At 50.3% G+C, this 25,581-nt stretch overlaps 3 protein-coding genes and 3 long non-coding RNA genes across 6 annotated transcripts in view; 3 read left to right on the top strand and 3 right to left on the bottom strand.

Annotated features, from left to right (window-relative positions):
- Positions 1-10,008, top strand: part of LOC309345608 (uncharacterized protein) — a gene marked incomplete at its 5' end in the record, with an annotated part of 296,278 nt that extends 286,270 nt beyond the window's left edge. The window contains one exon of the transcript XR_014158323.1: positions 9,905-10,008. The remainder of the gene's footprint in view (positions 1-9,904) is intronic.
- Positions 1-25,581, bottom strand: part of LOC309346247 — a 35,007-nt gene that overhangs the window by 4,276 nt on the left and 5,150 nt on the right. The gene's annotated exons all lie outside the window — the stretch shown is intronic.
- On the top strand, positions 282-9,780 carry LOC309345718 (uncharacterized protein). The gene is made up of 4 exons (XM_081869037.1): positions 282-419; positions 2,244-2,547; positions 3,554-3,680; positions 8,083-9,780. The coding sequence occupies exons 2-4, from the start codon at positions 2,335-2,337 to the stop codon at positions 9,660-9,662; spliced, it is 1,920 nt and encodes a 639-aa protein (XP_081725163.1). The 5' UTR covers positions 282-419; positions 2,244-2,334; the 3' UTR covers positions 9,663-9,780.
- LOC309346282 lies at positions 9,920-11,664 on the bottom strand. The gene is made up of 2 exons (XR_014158563.1): positions 10,943-11,664; positions 9,920-10,152 (listed from the first exon to the last, which is right to left on the bottom strand). It is a non-coding gene; the product is annotated as an uncharacterized lncRNA (long non-coding RNA).
- On the top strand, positions 14,796-23,966 carry LOC309345621 (uncharacterized protein). The gene is made up of 5 exons (XM_081868822.1): positions 14,796-15,681; positions 16,312-16,393; positions 19,795-19,877; positions 20,172-20,298; positions 21,347-23,966. Exons 1-5 carry the CDS (start codon positions 15,268-15,270, stop codon positions 23,215-23,217), a joined length of 2,577 nt encoding a protein of 858 aa, XP_081724948.1. The 5' UTR covers positions 14,796-15,267; the 3' UTR covers positions 23,218-23,966.
- LOC309346238 lies at positions 16,495-19,870 on the bottom strand. Its single transcript, XR_014158510.1, has 3 exons — positions 19,780-19,870; positions 18,557-18,874; positions 16,495-16,775 (listed from the first exon to the last, which is right to left on the bottom strand). It is a non-coding gene; the product is annotated as an uncharacterized lncRNA (long non-coding RNA).

The raw sequence follows: 25,581 nt of genomic DNA, 5'->3' as shown, positions 1-25,581 counted from the left end.
GGCCAGGTCCCCCAGAGCCAAAGACCCTTCCTCCCCATCCCTTCCTGCAAGGGGGGGGGGGGGCTCCGCAAGTGCTGCCTCGGGGGCGCCTTCGGGGACCCGGTGAGTCTCCTTTCTCTTCCCCCTTTGGGCGTCCTGGGTCTCCCGCCCCCTTTGGATTCCTTTCGGTCTCCGCAAATCAGGCGCCTCGACGCCTCTGCAAAGTACGAGGCTCCTCCCGGGCTCCTGAATGGAGAGGAGGTGAGTTTGAAGTGCTCCGCCTTGCAAGGGTTAATCGGAACTGAGCTGCATTCCTAGAGAGGACAGGAAATAAGGGGGGAGGACGAGGCCCCCTCCCTCCCGCCCCCCCTTTCCTCTCTTCCCGGGGGAGGTTTTCGTCTCCTTTGCAGGAGCTGCGTCGGTGGCACCTTTGGGATCTTGTAAGTCTCCTCTCTCTTCCCCATAGGGCGCAGGGGGGAGAAGGGGGCAAGTCCCAGGGCGGCCAGGGAGGGGCGGGGGGGGAGATGAAATTCTTCTTCTTGGGCGATCCCTGGCAGCCGAGTAAGATGGTCTTCCACGAACACGACCTTAACAGTGAGTCCGTAAGTGACTGTAGAGGCCGATTCTGGATCCCCACATCCTTCCACAGTGGGGACATTGGTTTCCGGGCAGGAGTTGATCACGTTGTGGATTTGCCAAGCGTGCCTTCCTCTTAGCACATTTCCCCTTGCGTCCTGAGTTCGAGTTCGAGCCTTTGGTCAAGGCTGTTCCTCAACTGGGGCGCTCGCAGGCCAGTGTTGGTTTCCAGTTGTCGGTGTTTATACTACTTCTTAAAGATTTGCCTTGAGACGATCTTTAAACCTCTTTTGACCACCAGCTTTATGCTTTCCATTTCAAAGTTCGGAATAGAGGAGTTGCTTTGGAAGACGATCTTTAGGCATCCGCACAACATGACCAGTCCAACGAAGTTGATGTTGAAGAATCATTGCTTCAACACTGGTGATCTTTGCTTCTTCTAGTACACTGGCATTAGTTCGACTGTCTTCCCAAGTGATGTGTTAAATTTTTCGGAGACCCCGTTGATGGAATCTTTTGAGAAGTTGGAGATGGGGTTTAAAAGTGGTCCATGTTTCACAAGCAGACAGCAAGGTTGGTAGTGCAATAGCTTTGTAAACAAGCATTTTGGCTTCCCTGCGAATGTCCCGGTCCTCAAACACTCTGCACTTCTGCTGCAGCTGGACAGTGCCAATCCTGGATGTGTTGGATTTGTGACCATTATGCTCGTTTACCTTGGCTAGCAGTAAAGCTCTGCTGGATGAAATATATAGTTGCCTCTGATCTATTTTTTGGGAATCCTGCAATGTGTTTGACTTTTTACTCTGCTAACTATATGCGAGAGTTCTGCTCTGGATCAATATCCAGTAGAATTTAAATGACATAAATGGATATTCAATGAGGAGGGGCAGACCCATGGATTGGAGAAAAAGGTGGGATAAATACAGCACAAATCAAAAGAGGGAGCCCATCCATTAGGGGCCAGTTTCGGAGCCGTCTTCCAGGGCAGTTCCACCCAGAGGACTTGCAACCACCCCATGGGATCCAGAGCAGGAATCCCCATGGCCCCCTCCTCTCTGTGCCAAAGGCTGGAGCTTCCAGTGGGCACTGCCAGTCCCCGAGGCCACCTGAGGGACCATGCTGGATGCCAAAGAACCTCCAAGCAAATGGGGCTGGGGGGGGCGGTTAAGCTATGTAACACCAGCATCATCATCCCCATCCCCATCCCATTTTCACCCTCAGTTCCCAAGGCAGATTACAACATTAAAACACAATACTGAAAAGAACTTTAAGCCACGTACAATCACAGAATGAAGGGCAGTCCTACTTTTCTAGCTTTCCATAGCTGTCCTTTGGTCAGGTCAGGATCTGGCCCTCAGAACAAAGGAAAAAGAGACCCCACCCCAGTAGTCTGTCTTGAGAACAGGGGAGATTCCAAGTTCTGGGAAATGAGACAGGCGCTGGAAAGAAATGTGCCCTGGCATTTGGGGGGGGGGAGGGAGGGAACCCCACTCTTGCCTTGAGTCCAAACTACACTTGGTACAAATGACTCACTTGTCAATTCTGACTTCATTCTTTCTCTTTTAAAAAAGAAACTCTGAGTCTGGGCTGCGATTCCTGCAAATACTTATCCATGCTTTCCCAGGGAACCCTTTTCTCCTCCTTACTGTGTATCAATTTTATATCAGAAAAATGTATTTGCTTTTTAGGATTTGCCAAAACCTCTCATTAGGACAGGCAGAACTTGGCAGAAGACGTGGGGACTCCCTCTGATCTCCTGGAGACTTCTGGAGAGCCCAGATGGATGAGCAAGACTCAGCTGGCCCTGAAGCAGGAAGAGGCCTTGGAACCCACCATGGGAGCAGTGGGGGATTCTGGGAAAACAATGTGAGGAAGATCCTGGGTGAGGAGGACACCCTTTGCTCAGAGGTGCAGAGCCAGCAGCTCAGGCAGTTCTGCTACCAGGAGGCCAAAGGACCCCGAGAGGTTTGCAGCCGACTCAAACCAGAGCAGGTAGGAGGAAGGGGCCATGTGGGGAGAGAGGATGCCATGGACTGGGGGACACAGAGGAATGGTGGGAGGAACCGCCAAGGAAGGAGGGTTGAAGGCTCAAATAGGCTTCTAAGCAGTTCACACCCCATACCAAAGAGTGGCCAGGATTCACCCCATCAGTCCCACAGTGGGGCTTTCCCCCTCTCATTCCCCTGCACACCTTGAAGATGTCTATAGGGCATCAGGAGGGTCCTCCCCACTCGGCCAGAACAGCACAGAGGGACAGAAGAAAGGGGATCCTTCCATGTGGAAAACGGGAATGTTTGTGCACTGGATTTGAAGAATGATTTAAAGAACACTGTTAATATTTTCATTCTCCCGTCGATGGATGTGTGAGTGTTAAATCACATGTCCTATGTTTACATTCCATGCTTGGAAGCGTGAGAACGGAAGACAGTTCCTATCACTTCCATTCCCTTTGTTCTGTCTCTTGTTGTGCATGCATATTCGAATGTATGTCTTGTTTGAAGTTCGGAGGAGTGGGTGCTGCTCTCAGCTCCGGACGGGTGAGATTGGACACCCGCACTCAGGGGGAGACACACCAACAAACACCAGGTTCTGGATGCCCCTTGTTAAAATACAGTGTTGCCTTTGGCTGCGTTGCCATCAGGTTATGTTACCTTCCAGTTACGAACGCGGCAAACCCAGAAGTACCAGACTGGGTTACTTCCGGGTTTCTCCAGTTGCCCATGCGCAGAAGTGGTCTTTCGCTGCTCGCACATGCGCAGAGCAGGCACTTCGGGTTGCAGTAGTTTCCGGTTGCAAACGGCCTCCGGAACGGATCCCGTTCGCAACCAGAGGCACCACTGTACACAATGAAGAATTCCATTAGCGCAACAAAATATGCATCCATAAAATGCGCAGAAAAAGATTCCCATTAAAACAGGACATCAATTAAGAGGCAGAAGACAACAAAGTGTAACAGTTCACTTTTATTTGGTCTAAGACAACAATCTTTTTCTTTTAGGGTCCAGTGTGCTTTGAAGATGTGGCTGTCCATTTCACAGACGAGGAGTGGGCGTTGCTGGATCCTTACCAGAGAGCCCTCCATAAGGAAGTCATGGAGGAGAATCGTGGGATCTTGGACTCTCTCGGTAAGGCTCCCTATTGGATCATTCTATCTGCTTTGTAATTCAAGATATCTCTCTAGATGATGAACCTCTGATATTTCTATGGGGCTCAACAGCGCCACCCACAGCACCTGGGATGTTAACACTCCCACAGCAAACCTCCGAGGGGTGGCTATTGATTGTTTTCCCTGTGAATATTCTTCCTCCAGTTCTGCCTTTTCAAAGCATGAAACCAGCCAGATGGGCAGAGTATAAATATAATAATAATAATAATAATAATAATGCCCCCCCAAGATGGCCCCCTTTTGCTCTTGAAGGGCTGGCCTGTCTGCAGCCTCCCATCAGGGCCCCTTCACGGGGACAGAAGCAGAGGACGGGCCTCAGGAAAGTGATTCAGGAAGTTGAAGTGGCTTCTGTCAGATGTTTTGTTTCTGTTCTTCTTCTTTCTGTCCTTGGTTGACTAAAGAGACGAGTGACATTGGAGATGGCTCAGATCCCATGATTGGGCCAAACAAAATCCGTCCCAGAAAATAAGCAGGCTTTGGGAACCTCAGTCAGTGAACCCTGGAGGAAGACCTCACATCTAACTCCCTTCGGTTCTTCCTTCGTCACAAGCATTCATCAGCACTGCTCCCTAATTTGGGACCATCGGCTGTGGCGAGGACTGCAGGGCCTGCTCCCTTCCAAGGCCTTTTCCAACTGGCCTGGGGGATGGGGGCCAGGCCCGCACATTCTCAGCTACAAAAGGACTCCTGCTGCAGTGCCCAGAGGGTCGGGCTGGACTCACTGGAAGAAACTCTTGGGGAAGTGTGGAGTTCTTCTGCTATTGCTTCCGTGTTCCAAGTGGCTAATCTAATGTGTTTTAAAATGACCTTAAGCAGTCAGTGGCATGTTAATTTTCCTCTTCTCCTCCCCCTCTTTTTGCTCTGTTGGGGGGTGGGATGGATAACAACAACAACAATTTATTATTTATACCCCGCCCATCTGGCTGGGTTTCCCCAGCTGTTCTGGGCAGCTTCCAACAAAATATTAAAATACAGTAGTCCATCAAACATTAAAAGCTTCCCTAAACAAGGCTGCCTTCAGATGTCTTCTATAAGGATATCTGGTTGGAGATTCATTTAGGTATAACGTTGTTTTGTTTTGTTTTGTTTTGTTTTGTTTTGTTTTGTTTTGTTTTGTTTTGTTTTGTTTTGTTTTGTTTTGTTTTGTTTTGTTTTGTTTTGTTTTGTTTTGTTTGTTTTGTTGGTTGTTGTATAGTTTGTGTTTTGTTTATAAGGGGCAGGATCAGGGCTGCCTGGGAGTGGGCCCCTGCCAACAGAATGGCTGGGGCAAGTTCCACGGGGAGGGGGGGATGCACTGGGACATCCAATCTCAGTGATCGTGGGCAGGAGGAGGAGTTACGCTAAGACCAGAACATGTCATTACCCAGGAGGCAGGCTTAGTTATTGTTTGAAGACTATCTCTGCCTCAAGGTCTGGTCTTGACTGGATGGATACTGGAATCAGCAAGGGATACCCACATGACCTGAAGGTGCTGCTGTGCAATGCCAGGTCAACGATTCATAAGACCACTGCCATCCATGACCTGATTGTGGATGGAGGACTTGACCGGCATGTGTAACAGAGACTTGGTTGGATGAAGCAGATGGGCCTGTCCTTGCCGCTGCTTGTCCACCAGGTTTCTCTTTTGCACAGCAACCCAGGTCATGTGGGCGGGGGGAGAGGCCTTGCAGTGATTTTTAGGAAGTCATTAGTTTGCACCAGGTGTCCTATTGGGAAGACCTAGTTCTCTGAGTGCATGTTCTGGAAGTTGGGCAATAGGGGCAGTACAGGATTCCTTTTGGTGTACTGACCTCCCCACAGCACCAAGGATTCCCTGTCTGAGCTGCTTCAGGTCGTGGTGGATGTTCTCCTGGAGACACCTAGCTTGGTTGTCCTGGGGGATTTTAACATCCACGCTGACACAACCTTACAAGGGGCTGCTTGGGACTTCGTTGAAAGCATGGCCTCCATGGGGCTGTCCCTGAATAAGTCTGGCCCAACCCATAGCCACGGACATGCCTTAGACCTGGTGTTCACCTCTAGTGACATGGGTGACCTGACACTAGCTAAAAGTGAAACAACTGAAGTGCCATGGTCAGATCACTTCCTGGTGCAACTGGACTTCTCTGCGACCCATCCCCTCTGCAGAGACATGGGACCGATTCAGATGGTCCGCCCGCACCACTTAATGGATCCAAACGGTTTCCAGAGAGTGGAAGGGGATGCTTCATCCCAAGTTGATGGCCTTTCAGCTGATTCCCTGGTGGCCCGCTGGAATGTGGAGTTAACCAGGGCTATCGACTGTCTGGCTCCGAAGCGCCCTCTCTGATTGCATGGAGCCCGGAGAGCCCCGTGGTTTTCCACGGATTTGAGGGTGAGGAAACGATATTTGAGACAGCTAGAGCGTCGGTGGTAGAAAATTCATTCTGAATTGGACCGGACACGGGTTAGTGCTCAATGTCAAGCCTGTCAAGTGGTGATAGTGATGGCGAAGAAGACTTTCTTCACTGCCTCTATTGCATCTGCAGAAAATAGCAGCAGGAAACTCTTTCAGGTGGTTTGCAATTTAACAGAACCACCTTTACCATTGGGACCTTGTAAAGACCCCAAGATCTCCTGCAATGATTTTGCAAAGTTTTTTGCAGATAAAGTCGCTCAGATTCAGAAGGAGGTAGACACCATTGTGGGAGCAGGGCTCAAGCGGGAGAGTGCTAGAGTCCTGTCTAGTCAAGTTGTGTGGGATCAATTCCAATCTGTTACCTCCGAGGATGTGGACATGCTGTTTGGACAAGTGAAACCAACCACCTGTCTCCTTGATCCTTGCCCATCCTGGCTAATAAAAGCGATCCGGGAAGGACTGGGCGATGGGCTTCGTGGGGTGGTGAATGCTTCCCTCTGTGAGGTAGCCTTCCCAGACCCACTGAAAGAGGCGATCATTATACCGCTTCTTAAAAACAATCTTTAGCTCCACCCAATATCGCAAACTATCGCCCAGTCTCAAATCTTCCATTATTGGGCAAGATTATTGTGCAGGTGGTTGCCGAACAACTCCAGGCATGCCTGGAGGATGCAGACCATTTGGATCCCTTCCAGTCGGGATTCAGGCCTCATCATGGGACTGAAACTGCCTTGGTCGCGCTGGTTGATGATCTCCGGCGGGCTAGGGACAAAGGTGAAAGCGGTTCCCTAGTTCTGCTGGATCTCACAGTGGCCTTTGACACCATCGACCATAACATCCTTCTGGAGCGTCTTGAGGGGCTGGGAGTTGGGGGCACTGTCATACAGTGGTTCCACTCCTTCTTCCTGGGCCGTGTCCAGAAAGTGGGAGGGGGGATGAGTGTTCAGACCCCTGGGCTCTCACTTGTGGGGTGCCTCAGGGTTCTGTCCTCTCCCCCATGCTTTTTCACATCAACATGCAGCCGCTGAGAAAGATGATCAGGGGGTTTGGGCTGGGTGTTCATCAGTATGCAGATGACACCCATTTCTACCTCTTTTAAATCAGAACCAGTGAAGGCGGTGAAGGTCTTGTGTGAGTGCCTGGAGGCAGTGGGAGGATAGATGGTGGCTAATAGATTGAGGTTGAATTCTGACAAGACAGAAGTACTATTCTTGAGGGACAGGGGGCGGCCAGGTGTGGAGGATTCCCTGGTCCTGAATGGGGTAACTGTGTCCCTGAAGGACCAGGTGCGCAGCCTGGGAGTCATTTTGGACTCACAGCTGTCCATGGAGGCGCAGGTCAATTCTGTGTCCAGGACAGCTGTCTACCAGCTCCATCTGGTACACAGGATGAGACCCTCCCTGACCGCAGACTGTCTTGCCAGAGTGGTGCATGCTCTGGTTATCTCCCGCTTGGACTACTGCTATACGTTCTCTGTGGGGCAACCTTTGAAGGTGACCCTGAAACTGCAATTAATCCAAAATGCAGCAGCCAGACTGGTGACTGGGAGTGGCCGCCGAGACCACATAACACCAGTCCTGAAAGACCTACATTGGCTCCCAGTACGTTTCCGAGCACAGCTCAAAGTGTCATTTAGACCTTTAAAGCTCTAAATGACCTCGGCCCAGTATACCTGAAGGAGTGTCTCCACCCCATCGTTTGCCCGGATACTGAAGTCCAGTGCCAAGGGCCTGCTGGTGGTTCCTTCGCTGTGATAAGCCCACCCTGTGGAACGCCCGTCCGTCAAATGTGAAAGAGATAAACAACTATGTGACATTTAGAAGACATCTGAAGGCAGCCCTGTTTAGGGAAGTTTTCTAATGTCTGAAATTTTAATGTATTTTTAAATCTTTGTTGGAAGCTGCCCAGAGTGGCTGGGGTACAAATAAATGATGATGATGATGATGATGATTATTCCTGAGGCTCTAATCTGTTTGCCACGTAGTTTCAGGTGGTGATGAATTGGAGATGAAGAACGAGGGAGACCACAACGAAATCCACACAGTGGAGGAGCCATATCAGGATTCAGACTGTGGCGAGGGCTTCAGTCAGAGCTCCCATGCCACTTCCCATCAAAGAAATCTCCTTGAGAAGAAACCCCATCAGTGCTTGGAATGTGGAAAGGGCTTCAGACAACGAGGCCAGCTTACTGTTCATCAACTTATTCATACAGGGGAGAAACCCTATAAATGTTTGGAATGTGGAAAGAGCTTCAATAAGAGCAGCAATCTCACTTCCCATCAAAGAATTCACACAGGAGAGAAACCCTATCAGTGCTTGGAGTGTGGAAAGAGCTTCAGTCACAGCCACCAACTAAGTGTCCATCAAAATATTCATACAGGGGAGAAGCCATATCAGTGCTTGGAATGTGATAAGACCTTCACTCAGAGCTCCCAGCTCAGGACTCATCAAAGGATTCATACAGGGGAGAAACCCTATCAGTGCTTGGAATGTGGAAAGAGCTTCCGTCAGAGATACAAGGTCACTGTCCATCAGAGAATTCATACAAGGGAAAAACCTTTTCAGTGCCAAGATTGTGGGCAGAGCTTCAGAAAAAAGGACAGTTTCACTTCCCACCAAAGAATTCATACAGGGAAGAAACCCTACCAGTGCCAAGAGTGTGGAAAGAGCTTCAGAACAAAGGAGAGTTTCACTGTCCATCAGAGAAGTCATACAGGGGAGAAACCTTATCAGTGCTGGGAGTGTGGAAAGAGCTTCGTTCAAAAAGGCCATCTTATGTCCCATCAAATAATTCATACAACAGAGAAACCCTATCAGTGCCAAGAATGTGATAAGAGCTTCAGTCGAAGAGAGAGTTTCACTTCCCATCAGAGAATTCATACTGGGGAGAAACCATATCAGTGCTTGGAATGTGGAAAGAGATTCATTCACAAACGCCAGCTCACTGTCCATGAGAGAATTCATACAGGGGAGAAACCCTATAAATGTTTGGAATGTGGAAAGAGCTTCATTAAGAGCAGCAATCTCACTTCACATAGAATAATTCATACAGGAGAGAAACCCTATCAGTGCTTGGAATGTGGAAAGAGCTTCAGTCGAAAGGACAGTTTCACTTCCCATAGAATAATTCATACAGGAGAGAAACCCTATCAGTGCTTGGAATGTGGAAAGAGCTTCAGTCGAAAGGACAATTTCACTTCCCACCAAAGAATTCATACAGGGGAGAAACCCTATCAGTGCTTGGAATGTGGAAAGAACTTCAGTCACAGCTACCAGTTAAGTGTCCATCAAATAATTCATACAGGGGAGAAGCCATATCAATGCTTGGAATGTGGAAATAGATTCACCCGGAGCACCAGTCTCACAGCCCATCAGAGAATTCATACTGGGGAGAAACACATTCAGTGCTTGGAATGTGGAAAGAGCTTCATTCTCAGAAGTCAGCTTACTGACCATCAGAGAATTCATACAGGGGAGAAACCCTATAAATGTTTGGAATGTGGAAAGAGCTTCAATGAGAGGTCCAAGCTCACTTCCCACCAAAGAATTCATACAAGGGAGTAAACTTATCAGTGCTTTTAATGTGGAAAGAGATTCACTCGAAAATGCCATCTTAGGGCCCATCAAAGAGTTAATCCATGAGAAAAACCCTATCAGTTACAAGAGTGTGGAAAGAGCTTCAGAAAAATGGATAGTGTCATGTCCCATCAGAGAATTCATACCGGGGAGAAACCCTAACAGTGGCAAGCATGTGGAAAGAGCTTCAGCCACAGGGCCCGTCTTGTTTGCCACCAAAGAACTCACAGTGGGGGCAAACTACAGTAGTGGCTGTATACAGATTTAATTTTAGGAGACTTTAGTTCGTATGAGGTAATGATTGCAGCCGGGTTCTTTGCCACATCTGGTGCCCCATAGTAATTCCTACTACGTACCAAGAGCTGTGACTTGCAGGTTCTTGGCCAAGGTGTTGAATTCCTTCTTCACATCATGCCTGGACAGAGGGATAACAGTGATTGGGCGACACTGATGAGTTTGCTGTCAATGTTGATCTTTCCTTGGAAGGAGTTGTTGTAAAAATTGTGATAGCTGATTGAATTTTAGATATTATAGATTTTGATTTTGTTCAAAGTGTCCTAGTATTAATCGCATCCAGCCTTTTAGATAGAATGTGTTAGGCTTGATTTTTGTATGCCTGCATTTTGTAACCCTCATTTCACCCTCCTGCTCTGTGTAAAGTTGTCATGTGTAAGTTGCCTACCACTTCCAGCCTTATCAGACCCTAGAAGGGCAGATGATGTCTTTGACATGTTTTGGGAACAGGAAAGTAAGACAGGGGATAGGACCATCAACAGCCCCACTGTGAGCCTGGTTGCCAAGGGAACGGTGCAAAATATGAGACCCAAATGCCTCTTGATCTTGCGGGTTTTTTTCATCTCGTGAAGCACGGCTATTAGCGGCTTAGCGGCTATTAACGGCTTAGCAGCTATAAGAAAAAGGAAACAAACTCGCAAGAACTCGCAAGATGTTTCGTCTTGCCAAGCAAGCCCATAGGGAAATTCGTCTTGCGGAACGACTCAAAAAACGGAAAACTCTTTCGTCTTGCGAGGCATTCGTCTTGCGAGGTACCACTGTATAAGCTTCTTTCTAATATGCCTCCTGGCAGCCTTTTCAAACCAGCCCTTCTGCTGAACAACTGGATAGCAAGGCTGTCCGATTGCAATAGTTTGAATAAACTGGGTCCCTGCAGGACTATGAGTTTGGTCTCATTCCCTTGGTTCCGTGTTTTTATTTCAGATGTTCCCTTACATGTGTAACAAACTGCTGGCGTAGAAGCAAATTCTTACCACACAAGCAGGTAACGTACTTTATTATTTCGATAGCTATTAAATTTGTGCAGTGCCCTTGATCTGAGGATGCCAGGGTGGTTCACATCATGCGTAGAGAGGTTCACAGTGCTTCCTCTTCCAGCGCCTCCAAGCTGCAAATTGGTGGGGCTCCTTCTTTTCTCCTGCTCTGGAGGGTGGGATCCGACCCAGTGGGTTAAAAGATAACAGGAATGGAGATTCTGATTAAAATTCAGAAAGATCTCTTTGACAGTAAGAACAGTTCAACAGTGGAAGAAGGTGGTGGCCTCTTCTTCCTAGGAGGTTTTTAAGCAGAAGTTGGATGGCCAGCTCTCATGGAGTTGAGATTCCTGCACTGCTGGGGGTTGGACTAGATGTCCTTTGAAGTGCCCATCTTATATTTGTGCATCTGCCTCTTCCTGCCCAAGTGCAGAACTTTACATATGTCCCTGTTGAAATTCCTTTTGTTAGCTTGTGCCCAGGTCTCCAACCTGTTAAGCTCATGTTGAATCCTGATTCTGTCTTCTGTGACATTAGCTACCCCTCCCAGTTTGGTGTCATCTGTAACTCTGATGAGCATCCCCTCAACTCTTCTGTCCAAGTTGTCTAATAAAGGCATTGAACAACAGCAACAGGGCCAGGACAGAACCCTGCGGCAATTGTCGCTTTCTTCCAGCACAGTGAGAAATATGCATTGGCCATCTTTAGTGCAGTTGTTTTGCAGCCTGCGGAGGCCCATCCCCTCAACCTCCCAAATAGGAGACAGCCAGCATCTTCAAAATTGACAAATTAAGTTCTACTTCTTGCTCAAGCATGTGCCTCCAAGCTGCAAATTGGTGGGGCTCCTTGTTTTCTACTGCTCTGGAAGGTGGGATCTGAACCAGTGGGTTAAAAGATAACAGGAATGGAGATTCTGATTAAAGTTCAGGAAAAGCGTTCTGACTGCATGACGTGTTGAACTGTGGATCAGACTCCCTCCAAAGGAGCTTTTTAAGCAGAGGTTGGATGCACCTCTGTCAGTGAGTTTAGATTCATGCATTGCAGGGGGTTGGACTAGATGTCCTTTGAGGTGCCTTCCTCCTCTCCCCTTCTCTTCTCTTTCTGACTGCCACAGCCATCCTCCGCATCTCCAGGAAGGTGGCAATGTCTTCCTGGGATCTGCTGAACACACAGAAGATGCCTGCCAGAAAAGCCACAAGTGGGGGGGGGGGGTCCTCTGTAAGTCAGAAGAAGCAAGGTTACATAGTGACATCTACAGGATACCAGAGAAATAAAGTTTCTACACAGGGATACAAAGGGTTATACACAAATTTATCTAGAGGTTCTATGTGTCACAAAAAGAGTTACTTTGTTTTGGAAAGTAGCAGCTCCTTCAGGTATACTGGACCGAGGCCGTTTAGGGTTTTAAAGTTCAGCACCAACCCTTTGAATCATGCTCGGAAACATACTGGGAGCCAATGCAGATCTCTCAGAACCAGTGTTATGTGGTCCCGGCAGCAACTCCCAGTCACCAGTCTAGCTGCCACATTCTGGATTAATTGCAGTTTCCGGGTCAACTTCAAAGGTAGCCCCACAGAGAGCGCATTGCAGTAGTCCCAAGTGGGAGATAACCAGAGCATGCACCACTCTGGCGAGACAGTCTGCGGGCAGGGAGGGTCTCATCCTGTGTACCAGATGGAGCTGAGAGACAGCTGCCCTGGACACAGAATGGACCTGCGCCTCCATGGACAGCTGGCGAGACCGTCTGCGGGCAGGGAGGGTCTCATCCTGCGTACCAGATGGAGCTGAGAGACAGCTGCCCTGGACACAGAATTGACCTGCGTCTCCATGGACAGCTGTGAGTCCAAAATGACTCCCAGGCTGCGCAGCTGGTCCTTCAGGGGCACAGTTACCCCACTCAGGACCAGGGAGTCCTCCACACCTGCCCGCCCCCTGTCCCCCCAAAACAGTACTTCTGTCTTGTCAGGATTTAACCTCAATCTGTTAGCTGCCATCCATCCTCCAACCGCCTCCAGACACTCACACACTAAAAGCAAAAGGCTTAATTAGGAAGGAAACCTAAGAGAGCAAGGCTGAATGAAATGGGGGGGGGGGAGGAGCCTCCCTCGACCTCCGAGTATAGGTCGCATTGCCTTATTTCTCGCTTGAGGGTCCCAATCCTTTCAAGGTGCAGTTTACACCAAAGTCAAGCCAGGCTGGTGTCCGGAGAGCTTCTTGCAGAGCCTCCCCCGTATTTTTTTCCATTTGGCGCTCGTGCCAGGGTCCCGGGGTGTGTGTGCATGGGGGGGGCTGTTCATTTCCTGCAGGGGGGACCCCCGAGTCAGGCAGCAGGGGGTCCTGGCCCCCTTCTTCTCTGCCAAACCAGGGAGGGGGTGAGTTTGCAGGAGCTTTGCCCCTCTCCTCTTCCTTCGTCGGGGGGGGGGGGTTGTCTTTGAGTCAGGGAGAAAAAGGCAGACAAAGAAACCCCCTTCAGATGGAAGAGAGCCAGACATTTCGACACGAAACACAGTGGTACCTCGGGTTAAGAACTTAATTCGTTCTGGAGGTCCGTTCTTAACCTGACACTGTTCTTAACCTGAAGCACCACTTTAGCTCATGGGGCCTCCTGCTGCCGCCGGAGATCGATTTCTGTTCTCATCCTGAAGCAAAGTTCTGAAACTGAAGCACTATTTCTGGGTCAGCGGAGTTTGTAACCTGAAGCGTCTGTAACCCGAGGTCCCACTGCATCGTTCTTTTCCAAACGTTTTCACAATAACCTTCAGATCAAATACAGTGGTGCCTCAGGTCGCATAGGCTTCAGGTTAGGGACACTTCAGGTTACAGGTGCTTCAGGTTACAGAATCCACTGACCCGAGGGACTATTTCCGGAACGAATGAAGTACTTAACCCGAGGTACCACTGGATATGCAAAGGAGGCCAAGCCGAGCTGCTGTGCCAGAAAGAGCAAGAGCGAGGCTGCGGGAAGGTGGGGGCAGAGTTCATCCTCTGGACCCCCAACCCCGCCCCCCCCGGCGAGATGGGCGAGGGGGGCTCTGGAGCCCCATCCCGCTTGCTGCTCCCCCCGGGCCCGATCCTGCAGGCTCTCCGGATCTTCTCCCGTCTTGGCCCAGCGCCCCCCCCCCCGAAGCTCGGCCCCCATCCAGGCTTCCCGGGAAGGGACCGCCTCACCCGGGGGGAAGCAGCTCGCCAAGGGTTAAGGGCCGCCGAGCTGGCTTCCTAGAGAGGCCAGGGAAGGAAGGAAGGCGGGCCGCTCCTCCCCCCCTCTGACGTCCCTTCCGGCCTGGCCCTCGCCTGCCTGCCGGGCTCGGGTGGGGCTCCTCTCGGGGGAAGCCTGCGGAACTCCCCGCCCCGGGAAGGGGCCAAGGCGGGCCGGGCGGAGGGCGGAGGCGGCCCTCGGAAGCAGCTCCGGAAAGCAAAGTCCCATCAAATGGGAAACTGCGTCGCTCGTCCTTTTGTGCAGCCCCGACGCTGAGGTGACATGACGGAGCTCAGGACTTGGTGGGTCTCAGTTGATTCTGTTTCCTCTTCAGCTGAGAAAAGGCTCTTTCTCCGGGGCCAAAGGAGCATTCTCAGAATTGCTTCTCCATTAGGGAGTCTGTCAGCTGTCTCTCCCCTGGTGCTGCTGCTGCTTCTTCCTCCTGCTGCTCTCCCAATATTTCCCAGCTTCTCCCCTCTGCAGCCTCTGAACTATGACCTTCTGCAAACCACGGTTGTAAATCTATACTGTCCTCCTCTTCTCGGGAAGGTTCAGGAGGAGGGAAGGGGGTCTCCAGCATTCCTCTTGGGTCCAGTCCCGGACCCCACCTGGAGCCTGTTGGAGAAAAGGTGGGATAGAAATGCCATTAGTAAAACAAGGAACCCAGTTGAGAACCCAACCGCTGCATTTGGGCCAGTTTCCGAGGCGTCTTCCAGGGCAGTTCCACCCAGAGGGCCTTGCCACCGTCCCCTCGGATCCAGAGCAGGAAGTCCCCAAGGGACGGTGGCTGGAGCTGGACATGGGCCCTGCTGCTCACCAAGCCACCCAAGCAGATATGGCTGGGTTGGGGTGAAGCTCTGGACTATGAAGTGGGGTGGGGAGGGACCCCCACTATTGCCCTGGCTCCAAATTACACTCACTTGTCACTCACAGTTATGACTTCTCCCTCCTCCTCCTCTCCCTACACTTGCTCAGGGAACATTCTTCTTCTCTTGGCTGTGCTTTGATATTATAATAGAAGAATGTGTTTGATTCATAGGATTTGCTGGAGCTTGCATTAGGACACACAGAACTTGGCAGAGGACCAAGCAGCTCCTTCCAATCTCTTGGAGACTTCCGGAGAGCCCAGATGGATGAGCAAGACTCAGCTGGCCCTGAAGCAGGAAGAGGCCACGCCCTGGAAACGGGGAGTAGTGGGGAATTGCGTGAAAACTCCATGCAGAAGATCCTGGATGAGGAGGACACCCCTTGCTCAGAAGTGCAGAGCCAGCAGCTCAGGCAGTTCTGCTACCAGGAGGCCAAAGGACCCCGAGAGGTTTGCAGCCAATTCTACCACCTTTGCTGTCGATGGCTGAAGCCAGAAAGGCACACGAAAGCTCAGATGTTGGACCTGGTGATCTTGGAGCAGTTCCTGGCTGTCCTTCCACTGGAGATGGAGAGCTGGGTGAGGGAATGCGGAGCAGAGACCACTTCCCAGGCAGTGGCCCTGGCTGAAGGTTTCCTCCTGAGTCAGGCAGAGGAGAGGAAGCAGGCAGAGCAGCAGGTGAGAGAGACTTTCCTCTGGATACTCCCAAGGGGCTCCAAAGAGGAGGGAGAGTATTCCCAAATCATTTCCTAATGGCCCATCCTTTTTTGGAAAGCATCTAGGAACAGATCTTCTTCTTCTGCTTCTTCATATTATTATTATTATTATTATTATTATTATTAATACTACACCCATCTGCCTTCCAGCACATATAAAAGCATAAGAAGACATCAGATGTCTTCTAAAAGTTATGCATTTTCTTATCTCCTTATCACCTGATGGGAAGGCATTCCCCAGGGTGGGTGCCACTGTGGAGAAGGTCTTTTGCCTGGTTCCCTGTAACTTCACTTATCACAGGGAGGGAATCAGCAGAAGACCCTCGGAACTGGACCTCAGTTCATGGAGACGCTCCTTTGGGTATACTGGGCCTTTGAGGCCAACACTTTGAATTGTGCTGGGAAACGTTCTGGGAGCCAGTGAAGATCCTTGAGGACCAATGTTTCATGGTCCTGGCAGCCAACCCCAGACACCAGTCTAGCAGAAGCAGGAAGCAGCTTTCACCTCTGTCCCCCGAAAGCGCTTGCCTCTGCCATTCCTTTTCTAACCCTTCTCCCCATTCTCTGTTTTGAATCCTTGCTGCTGTTTCAGAGGAAGGATCTTTTGGCAGAAATGGGTCTTGATTCTTCTGAGGCAGAGAAGACTCCGTTGGACGCCAGAGTGAGGCCTCTGGGTAAGGAGGAAGGAGTGTTTTCTCTCCCGTTTTGTCACATTCTCTTGGTTTTGAAACTAACCTGTGATTTCTTTGCATCTTTTGGGGGAAGACTCCAGAGCTCAGAGGCGTGGAACTCTATTTTTGCACAACTAATATATGAAATGGGTACAAATGTCCAAATGTACTCAGCAGGGGAGACGTTTACGATAGTAATTTGATTAGTTTAAAATTACAGTTCATTAATGGCCTCATTATAACAATGCAAAATTAGAATACAATTACTAATATCAATCTTTAAGATATCAAATTATATAATATAGGTGCCCCCCCCTGCATGCTAAAACTGATGGTTTGATGATTTTCTTGTTTTCTGCATTCCAAAATCTTATTACAGTGGTGCCTCGCAAGACGAAATTAATTCGTTCCGCAAGTCTCTTCGTCTTGCGAGTTTTTCGTCTTGCGATGCACGGTTTTCCATAGGAATGCATTGAAAATCAATTAATGCGTTCCTATGGAAACCGCCTTCCCCCGACCTCTTCTGGTGGCATTTTAAAATCGCCCGGGACAGCGGAGGACTTCTCCGCTGTCCGGGCGATTTAAAAGCCCCTGGGAAGGCAAGCAGGGGGGACGAAGCCTGGGCGCTCCTTGCGGAGAGTTGCCAGCGCGCCCAGGCTTCGCGGCCCCGCCGCCCGGCTTCGGGACATCGTTCTGATGCCAGGCGGCGGGGGGAGGCTTTCTCGCCCCGCCGCCTGGCATCGGGACGATGCCCCGAAGCCGGGCGGCGGGGGGAGGCTTTCCCGCCCCGAAGCCGGGCGGTGGGGGGAGGCGTTCCCGCCCCGCCGCTCGGCTTCGGGACATCGTTCCGATGCCGGGCGGCGGGGGGAGGCGTTCCCGCCCCGCCGCCCGGCATCGGGGCATCGTTCCGATGCCGGGCGGCGGGTGGAGGCGTTCCCGCCCCACCGCCCGGCTTCGGGACATCGTTCCGATGCCGGGCGGCGGGGGGAGACTTTCCCACCCCGCCGCCCGGCATCGGGGCATCGTTCCGATGCCGGGCGGCGGGGGGAGGCGTTCCCGCCCCACCGCCCGGCTTCGGGACATCGTTCCGATGCCGGGCGGCGGGGGGAGACTTTCCCACCCCGCCGCCCGGCATCGGGGCATCGTTCCGATGCCGGGCGGCGGGGGGAGGCGTTCCCGCCCCGCCGCCCGGCTTCGGGACATCGTTCCGATGCCGGGCGGCGGGGGGAGGCGTTCCCGCCCCGCCGCCCGGCTTCGGGACATCGTTCCGATGCCGGGCGGCGGGGGGAGACTTTCCCGCCCCGCCGCCCGGCATCGGGGCATCGTTCCGATGCCGGGCGGCGGGGGGAGACTTTCCCGCCCCGCCGCCCGGCATCGGGGCATCGTTCCGATGCCGGGCGGCGGGGGGAGGCGTTCCCGCCCCGCCGCCCGGCATCGGGGCATCGTTCCGATGCCGGGCGGCGGGGGGAGGCGTTCCCGCCTCGCCGCCCGGCATCGGGGCATCCTTCCGAAGCCCGGCGGCGGGAGGAGGTGTCCCCGCCCCGCCGCCAGGCTTCGGAGGAGGTCCGAGGACAGCGGGGAAGACGAGCTGCGCTTCCCCGCTGTCCCGGAGATTTCCCTATGGGCTGTCGTCTTGCGAAGCAAGCCCATAGGGAAATTCATCTTGCGAAGCGCCTCCAAAACGGAAAACCCTTTCGTCTAGCGGGTTTTCCGTCTTGCGAGGCGTTCGTCTTGCGGGGCACCACTGTATTTTCAATTACCCTCTGCAATGGTTCTAGGGGTTGCTCGTGCGTAAGTTGTCGCCACTCCTGGCTAGGTTACCTGGGTGAACCCTTTCTGTCTGGACAGCCCTTCACTTCGTGGCTGTCTCAGTCGCTGGCAGAATCCGTCAGTGGGCGTTTCTTTAACTTCTCCTCCTACTCTCCCTGCGCGGAAGTCTTCTGTGCAGGGAGGGTGTGGGCAGCGGAGGACCCGTGCCTTCCCTGCTGGTTTCCGGCTAGGAGTCCTGGAGCCCCCTCGCTGATTCCCCCTTCTGCCCCCTTCTCCACTGGTGCTACGCTGATTTCCTTCCCCAGCAGATGGGCTGCCTCTCTCCCTACTGGGACCCTCTCCGGCATCCCTCTGGAGCCTTCCCTCCGCCTTAGGCTCCGATGGCTGTTCCCTGACACCCTCCTGTCAAGATAAGAATCCTTTATACAAATAATATATAAAACTACAAGTGAGGCACTCCAGCGATATCCTTACTCTTCCCATGTGTGGCAATCTTTCTGTTCGTGATGTTATTTCCTGTCCTTGTAAAATATTTTATCTTTTCCTGGTTGTTGCTGTTCTCCATCATTCCTTGGGCGGAGCTAATATCCCATTGTGGTTTCAGAAATTCTCCATCGCTCTGTCCTGTGCTTCGTTGTTTGGCAACTTTAACAGCAGCTGCAAAAATCACACTGTCCCAATAAATAATCAGTTTTCGCCATTTTTATTCTCTGCCTGGGAAAGAGAGGGATCGGTCAAACTGCAATTGACTCAGTAGTGAACCTTATCAGCTCCTACACAACTTTCAGATTCCTTACATCCCTCTGTCTGGCCTAAGATAAATGTGCATTTATCCAATTAGATTAAATTCCAAGTACTTTTAGCATTAATCAGTTCAGTCTGTATATAATAAAGGATGGGGAAGTGTCAGCTCTAATTTTCCAGCGTAAACATTTTGCAAAATAGAGCTTCCCTCCCTTTTTCCTTTTTGTTTTTACACACACAGTTCCATTTGATGTTATATTCCATATCTGGAATCCAGTTTCATCCCTGTTAACCTGTACATATATATTTTGAACTAGTATTCAATCGCAGGCTGCCAATTCATTAGTGTAGAGAATAAAGCTTTATATAAAGAATCCGTAGGCTCCCCTCCCCCACACCGTCTTTTGCACCAAATGAAGTCTTCTCTCAGATTCAAACCTTAAAGACCTTGCAGCTGGTTCAGTTCTGCAGTTTATGATCTCATCTCTTCCAGCAATGCCTGTACGTTAGTCCAAATTGAGCTCTGATTGACAGGAGAACCTCTGCTTCTTAATGGCAGCGAAGGAGGGTTTTTGGCAGACGAAGGGCTTTTGCACTCAGCGCCTCCCTGCCTCCCGCAATCCATGCTGGAGCCGGAGCCTGGTACCGAGACAAACTGGGAGTGAAGCCCATTCCCCCCTGTCCCTGGAGGCAACTTGCAAGGAGAATTACCCTCAATCATCCTTGTTTTTCCTTCTCCAACGATCTCCCGCTGCCTCCATTAAGGCAGAGCGGAACCGGAAGCTAGCAGGGGAGACTTGGACGAAGCCCCACCTGTACTTAGAGATGCACTGTTTCACCTCTGAGAGAAGCAGGCGCTCACGGTTTCCACTTACCTTGGTCTCTCCCAGGTGACGGAATGATGCCACCAAGACCTGCTCCTTCATCTTTTCATGGTGGTGGAGGGAAGGCAGCAGCTGTGGACCCAGATCAGGTAGGGGGAAGGAGCCTTGTGGGGAAGGACTGCTTGGATGCAGAGGAATGGTGGGAGGAGCCAGAGAAGAGGGAGCCGACTGGGAGGAGGAGGAGGAGGAGTCTGAATCTGGAGAGGGAAGAGGGCTGAGGGAGCAGAGGGAGTCTGGGGCAGAGAGCAGCCCAGACTCCGAGGCAGAAGCTGCAGCAGGAGAGAGGAGGGATGAGGAAGGCAGAGAGGGGTCTGGCCGCTGTAGAAAACAACAGAGCCAAGTGAATGTTCTCTAAGAGGACAGCCTTTTTCCTGTTCTGTTAGGGTCCAGTGTGCTTTGAAGATGTAGCTGTCCATTTCACAGACGAGGAGTGGGCGTTGCTGGATCCTGACCAGAGAGCTCTCCATAAGGAAGTCATGGAGGAGAATCGTGGGATCTTGGACTCTCTCGGTAAGGCTCCCTATTGGATCATCCTATCTGTTTTGTAATGCAAGACATCTCTCTATGTGACGAACCTCTGATATTTCGATGGGGCTCAACAGCGCCACCCACAGCACCTGGGATGTTAACACTCCCACAGCAAACCTTGGAGGGATGGCTATTGATTGTTTTCCCTGTGAATATTCTTCCTCCAGTTCTGTCGTTTAAAACCCTGATCAGGCTGTCTGAACTGCCCAGGCCTTCTTAAATGTAGGATTCAGAGTGATTTTTGACCAAAGAGTTGCTTGACAGATTCCACGATTGAACCAAACTCCATCCCAGAAAAGAGCCAGGCTTTTTGAATCTCAGGCAGTGAACCCTGTAGTAACAATAATGATAATTTTATTATTTTCACCCTGCCCATCTGACTGGGTGGCCCCAGCCACTCTGGGCAACTTCCAACAAATAGAAAAACATAATCAAACATCAAACATTAAAAACTTCCCGATACAGAGGTGCCTTCAGAAGTCCTCTAAAAGTTGCATAGTTATTTCCTTGACATCTGTTGGGAGGGCGTTCCACAGGGTGGGTGCCCCTATCGAGAAGGCTCCCTGCCTCTTCCCCTGTAACTTCTCCCTGTCATGTAACATTTAAGTAAGGAAACTTTAATAATAATAATAATAATAATAATAATAATGATATGACAAGTTTCTGCTGCATGTCGAGAATTTATGAAAATTGGTTTAAGGTGATGCACATCATCATTAAATTTTTAGCCACTAAAGAAATCGGCCATGTTTTAGATGATAATGAAAGCACATTTTAGTTATGAAGATAGTACAGATGCTTATTTAAATCTGAACAAAATGACGTTACCAGGTTAAGATGTACTTTTAAAAACTTGAGAGAGAAAACATCTAGTATTCAACTTGATTTGTATATGAAACTATACAGAAGAAAAGGAACATTATAACATCTAACTCCCTTCAGTTCTTCCCCTGTCCCATGCATTAATTAGCATTGTTCCATAATTTGGGACTGCAGTTCTTCCCGAGACTCTAATCCGTTTGCCTCTTAGTTTCAGGTGGTGATGAATTGGAAATGAAGAATAAGGGAGACCACAACGAAATCCACACAGTGGAGGAGCCATATCAGGATTCAGACTGTGGAGAGGGCTTCAGTCAGAGCTCCCATGCCACTTCCCATCAAAGAAATCCCCTTGAGAAGAAACCCTATCAGTGCTTGGAATGTGGAAAAAGCTTCACTTGGAAACAGAGTTTCGCTACCCATCAAAGAATTCATACAAAAGAGAAACCCTATCACTGCTTGGAGTGTGGAAAGAGCTTCAGTCAAAGCCACAACCTCACTTCCCATCGTAGAATTCATACAGGGGAGAAACCATATCACTGCGTGGAATGTGGAAAGAGCTTCAGTCAGAGGGCCAAGCTCACTTCCCATCGTAGAATTCATACAGGGGAGAAACCATATCATTGCGTGGAATGTGGAAAGAGCTTCACCTGGAAAAAGTGTTTCACTTCCCATCAAAGGATTCATACAGGGGAAAACCCCTATCAGTGCCTAGAATGTGGAAAGAGCTTCACCAGGAAAGAAAGTCTCACTGTCCATCAAAGAATTCATACAGGGGAGAAACCGTATCAGTGCTTGGAATGTGGAAAGAGCTTCACCTGGAAAATAAGTTTCAATTCCCATCAAAGAATTCATACAGGGGAAAACCCCTATCAGTGCCTGGAATGTGGAAAGAGCTTCATTAACAGCGCCACACTCACTTCCCATCAAAGAATTCATACAGGGGAGAAACCCTTTAAGTGCTTGGAATGTGGAAAGAGCTTCACCTGGAAAATAAGTTTGACTTCCCATCAAAGAATTCATACAGGGGAAACCCCCTATCGGTGCCTGGAATGTGGAAAGAGCTTCATTAACAGTGCCACACTCACTCACCATCAAAGAATTCATACAGGGGAAAACCACTATCGGTGTTTGGAATGTGGAAAGAGCTTCAATCAGAGTGCCCATCTCGCTTCTCATCGTAGACTTCATACAGGGGAGAAACCATATCAGTGTGCGGAATGTGGAAAGAGCTTCATTAGAAAGCACAGTTTCACTTCCCATCAAAGGATTCATACAGGGGAGAAACCATATCAGTGCATGGAATGTGGAAAGAGCTTCAGTCAGAGGGCCAAGCTCACTTCCCATCAAAGGATTCATACAGGGGAGAAACCATATCAGTGTGAGGAATGTGAAAAGAGCTTCAAACAGAGTGCCCATCTCACTTCTCATCGTAGACTTCATACAGGGGAGAAACCCTATCAGTGTGCGGAATGTGGAAAGAGCGTCATTCCAAAGCACAGTTTCACTTCTCATCGTAGACTTCATACAGGGAAGAAAGCCTATCAGTGCATGGAGTGTGGAAAGAGCTTCATTAGAAAGAACAGTTTCATTTCCCATCAAAGAATTCATACAGGGGAGAAACCCTATAAGTGCTTGGAATGTGGAAAGAGCTTCAATCAGAAGGTCCATCTCACTTCTCATTGTAGACTTCATACAGGGGAGAAACCATATCAGTGTGCGGAATGTGGAAAGAGCTTCACCAGGAAAGAAAGTCTCATTGCCCATCAAAGAATTCATACAGGGGAGAAACCATATCAGTGCTTGGAATGTGGAAAGAGCTTCACCTGGAAAGAAAGTCTCATTGCCCATCAAAGAATTCATACAGGGGAGAAACCATATCAGTGCTTGGAATGTGGAAAGAGCTTCACCTGGAAAGAAAGTCTCATTGCCCATCAAAGAATTCATACAGGGGAGAAACCATATCAGTGCTTGGATTGTCGAAAGAGCTTCACCAGGAAAGAAAGTCTCACTTCCCATCAGAGAAATCTTACAGGGGAGAAGCCATTTCAGTGCCAAGAGTGTGATCGGAGGGATTTATGAAAGTCTGGTCTCATTTTTAAAGTTCTCTTAAAAAATACAGTTGGACCTCTTAAAAGGAGTTAGAGCTGGCTGAAAAAGCTAAAATCAAGGCTTGGACAAGTTCGTTTCTCTTTGAAGGAACAGTAGAATGTTAGCCGCTTTGAGACTCCTTAAAGGGAGTGAAAGGCGGGATATCAAATCCAAACTCCTCTTCTTCTTCTTCTTCTTCTTCTTCTTCTTCTTCTTCTTCTTCCTCCTCCTCTTTGCTCAGAGTCAGAAACAACTCTCAAGGGACCCTGGAGCCAAACACTTGCAGAGTTTTCCTCTAGCTTCTGAGGCAAGGGGTGTTCAGAAATCTGTTCCCCACGGAGGGAGAAGCTCGTCAGGCCCCCAAGGTCCCCGGATGGAGGAGCTCTGCGCCTGCACCACGCCCGGGGTGTTGGAAAAGCGCCTGGGAAGACCGCCACCTTCCCAAGACACCGAGACATCTCTCCGGCGGTCACCCTCTGGCTGTAAATCTTCCTCAGTCCAGAGAGACTGGTAATAAGCAACCCCTCCCTCCTGAGAGGAGCACACTCGTCTTCTGGCATCTCATTGCAGAAGAAAGAGACAATCAGTAGCTATAAACTACTTTATTCATTGTCTATACACAGAGAATCCACCAGCATGCCTGCTCTCTCTGAGCACCAGAACAGAAGAGCGCACTTCACACAGAAGCGAAAGTAACTTTTCACAGTACTGAGACTGTGCTGAGACTTCCTGTCTCACGCTCTCAGGGAGAGAGGGACCAGCAAAAGGGTTAAGGGGCACCAAGCTGGCTTCCTAGAGAGGAATAAAGGGAGGAGGCTCCCCAGAGCACAAGCTCCGCCCCCATCCAGGCTTTTGTCTCTCTGCTCCGCAAGTGCTGCCTGGGGTCGCCTTCTGGGAGCCGGTGAGTCGCCTTGGGGAGATGGGGGGTCCCAGGGCTGCAGGGGAGGGTCCCCCCAAGAAGACCCCTCTGGGGCCCTGGCTCCTGAGAGAGAAGGGAGAGCTTCGCTTTGCAAGGGCTCAGAAGAACAGCCATGAGGGCCAGGGAGTCATGATGAGGGACCCCCAAAGTCATCTAGCCCACCCCCGGCCAGGCAGAAATCTTCTGCCCAGCCTGGGGCTTGAACCCAGGGGCCTGAGATCAAAGAGACTCGTGCTCTACCCACTGAGCTCTCCTGCCTTGTTCGGGTTCATTTCTGGATGTCCGCGATGCACGTGGCTCCTCCTGGAACAGCCTCAGAGAGAAAGTGAGCTTGGTTTGCTCCACCTTGCAAGGGTTAAAAAGAATTGGGCTGCAGGGGGGCAGAAACAGGTCCTCCCGGCAAGAGGGGGAGGGGGTTTTCATTTCCTGTGCAGGAGCTGCCTCAGTTTCCCTTCTGGCATCTGGTGAGTTTCCTCTCTTTTCTGTCCTAGGGTGCATTGGGGAGAAGTGGGGTGGGGGGTGTCCCAGGGCTGCAGGGGGGGGGATCCGTGGGGACTCTGCTCAGCTCCTGCAAGGGGATCCCCAAGCCAGGGCCAAGAGGTTCTGCCCCCCTTCCTCTCTGCAAAGCCAGGGAGGCTGCAAGTAACACGAGGTCTGCAAGTCTTCCTTCGCATTCAAGAGACCGCTTGCTACAGTCACAGAAAATTGCTGATGTGTAAACCAAACTAAACCTGATGGATGCTAACCCTGTAGACACACCGATGACAACAGGTTATCAGGTAGATGATACTGAAGAAGCATTTTCTGACACTACTCTGTACAGAAGTGTGCTAGGCAAACTAAACCTCATTGCTAGATGTTCGAGACCTGACACTGCAGTAAACACGAATTTGCTAAGCAGACACATCAACAATCCTACTGTTAAGGACTGGAAAGCTCTGAAATGCATAGCACGCTATTTGAATGGCACTATGCACTACAGACTGAGATTTAACAATCAAAAGTCAGGCGGTCTTGGGATATTCGCTTCCCAACTTGAACCCAAAGAATGTAGAATCATGAAGGCATACACAGCCTCTGGAAAGGTGATTCCATGCTGTTGCAACTCATGCCTTAGATTCTGCATTTCCATGAGGTGAGCACGTACATCTGCTCCATCAGCAAGTGCCATATCATGCAACTTGGCATAAAAGAACAAAGAAGCGCCCGCCTCTGTTCTTAAATGTGACTGTTGGAGACTGTCCCACATCTCTCTGGCTTAGGCCTTGTCACACAAAAGACACAACTCTTCAGGGGACACAATAAGCATCAGAATTCCCCTTGCTTTGGAATCCTTAGCCTCCCATTCTCCGGTTATTGGAGCTGGGGGGGGGGGCGTCTGATATCACATGAAACAGACCCTCTTTTCTTAGCAAAGCTTCTTGAGAGCTTTGGAA

This window comes from Podarcis erhardii, assembly GCF_964252035.2.
Source record: "Podarcis erhardii genome assembly, chromosome: 7".
In the NCBI taxonomy this organism is placed as follows: domain Eukaryota; kingdom Metazoa; phylum Chordata; class Lepidosauria; order Squamata; family Lacertidae; genus Podarcis; species Podarcis erhardii.
The sequence above is the reverse complement of the archived record's forward strand: the minus strand, read 5'-3'. Positions and strand labels throughout refer to the sequence as shown.

What these genes read in the sequence shown, in the direction of transcription:
- LOC309345621 (XM_081868822.1), top strand. Translation starts at nt 15,268, where the DNA reads ATGGATGAGCAAGACTCAGCTGGCCCTGAAGCAGGAAGAGGCCACGCC. An exon ending in GGAAGCAGGCAGAGCAGCAG is followed by an intron (nt 15,682 to 16,311) that starts GTGAGAGAGACT and finishes CTGCTGTTTCAG; the next exon opens with AGGAAGGATCTTTTGGCAGA. An exon ending in CAGCTGTGGACCCAGATCAG is followed by an intron (nt 19,878 to 20,171) that starts GTAGGGGGAAGG and finishes CTGTTCTGTTAG; the next exon opens with GGTCCAGTGTGCTTTGAAGA.
- LOC309345718 (XM_081869037.1), top strand. Translation starts at nt 2,335, where the DNA reads ATGGATGAGCAAGACTCAGCTGGCCCTGAAGCAGGAAGAGGCCTTGGA. An exon ending in GCCGACTCAAACCAGAGCAG is followed by an intron (nt 2,548 to 3,553) that starts GTAGGAGGAAGG and finishes TTTTTCTTTTAG; the next exon opens with GGTCCAGTGTGCTTTGAAGA. An exon ending in TGGGATCTTGGACTCTCTCG is followed by an intron (nt 3,681 to 8,082) that starts GTAAGGCTCCCT and finishes TTTGCCACGTAG; the next exon opens with TTTCAGGTGGTGATGAATTG.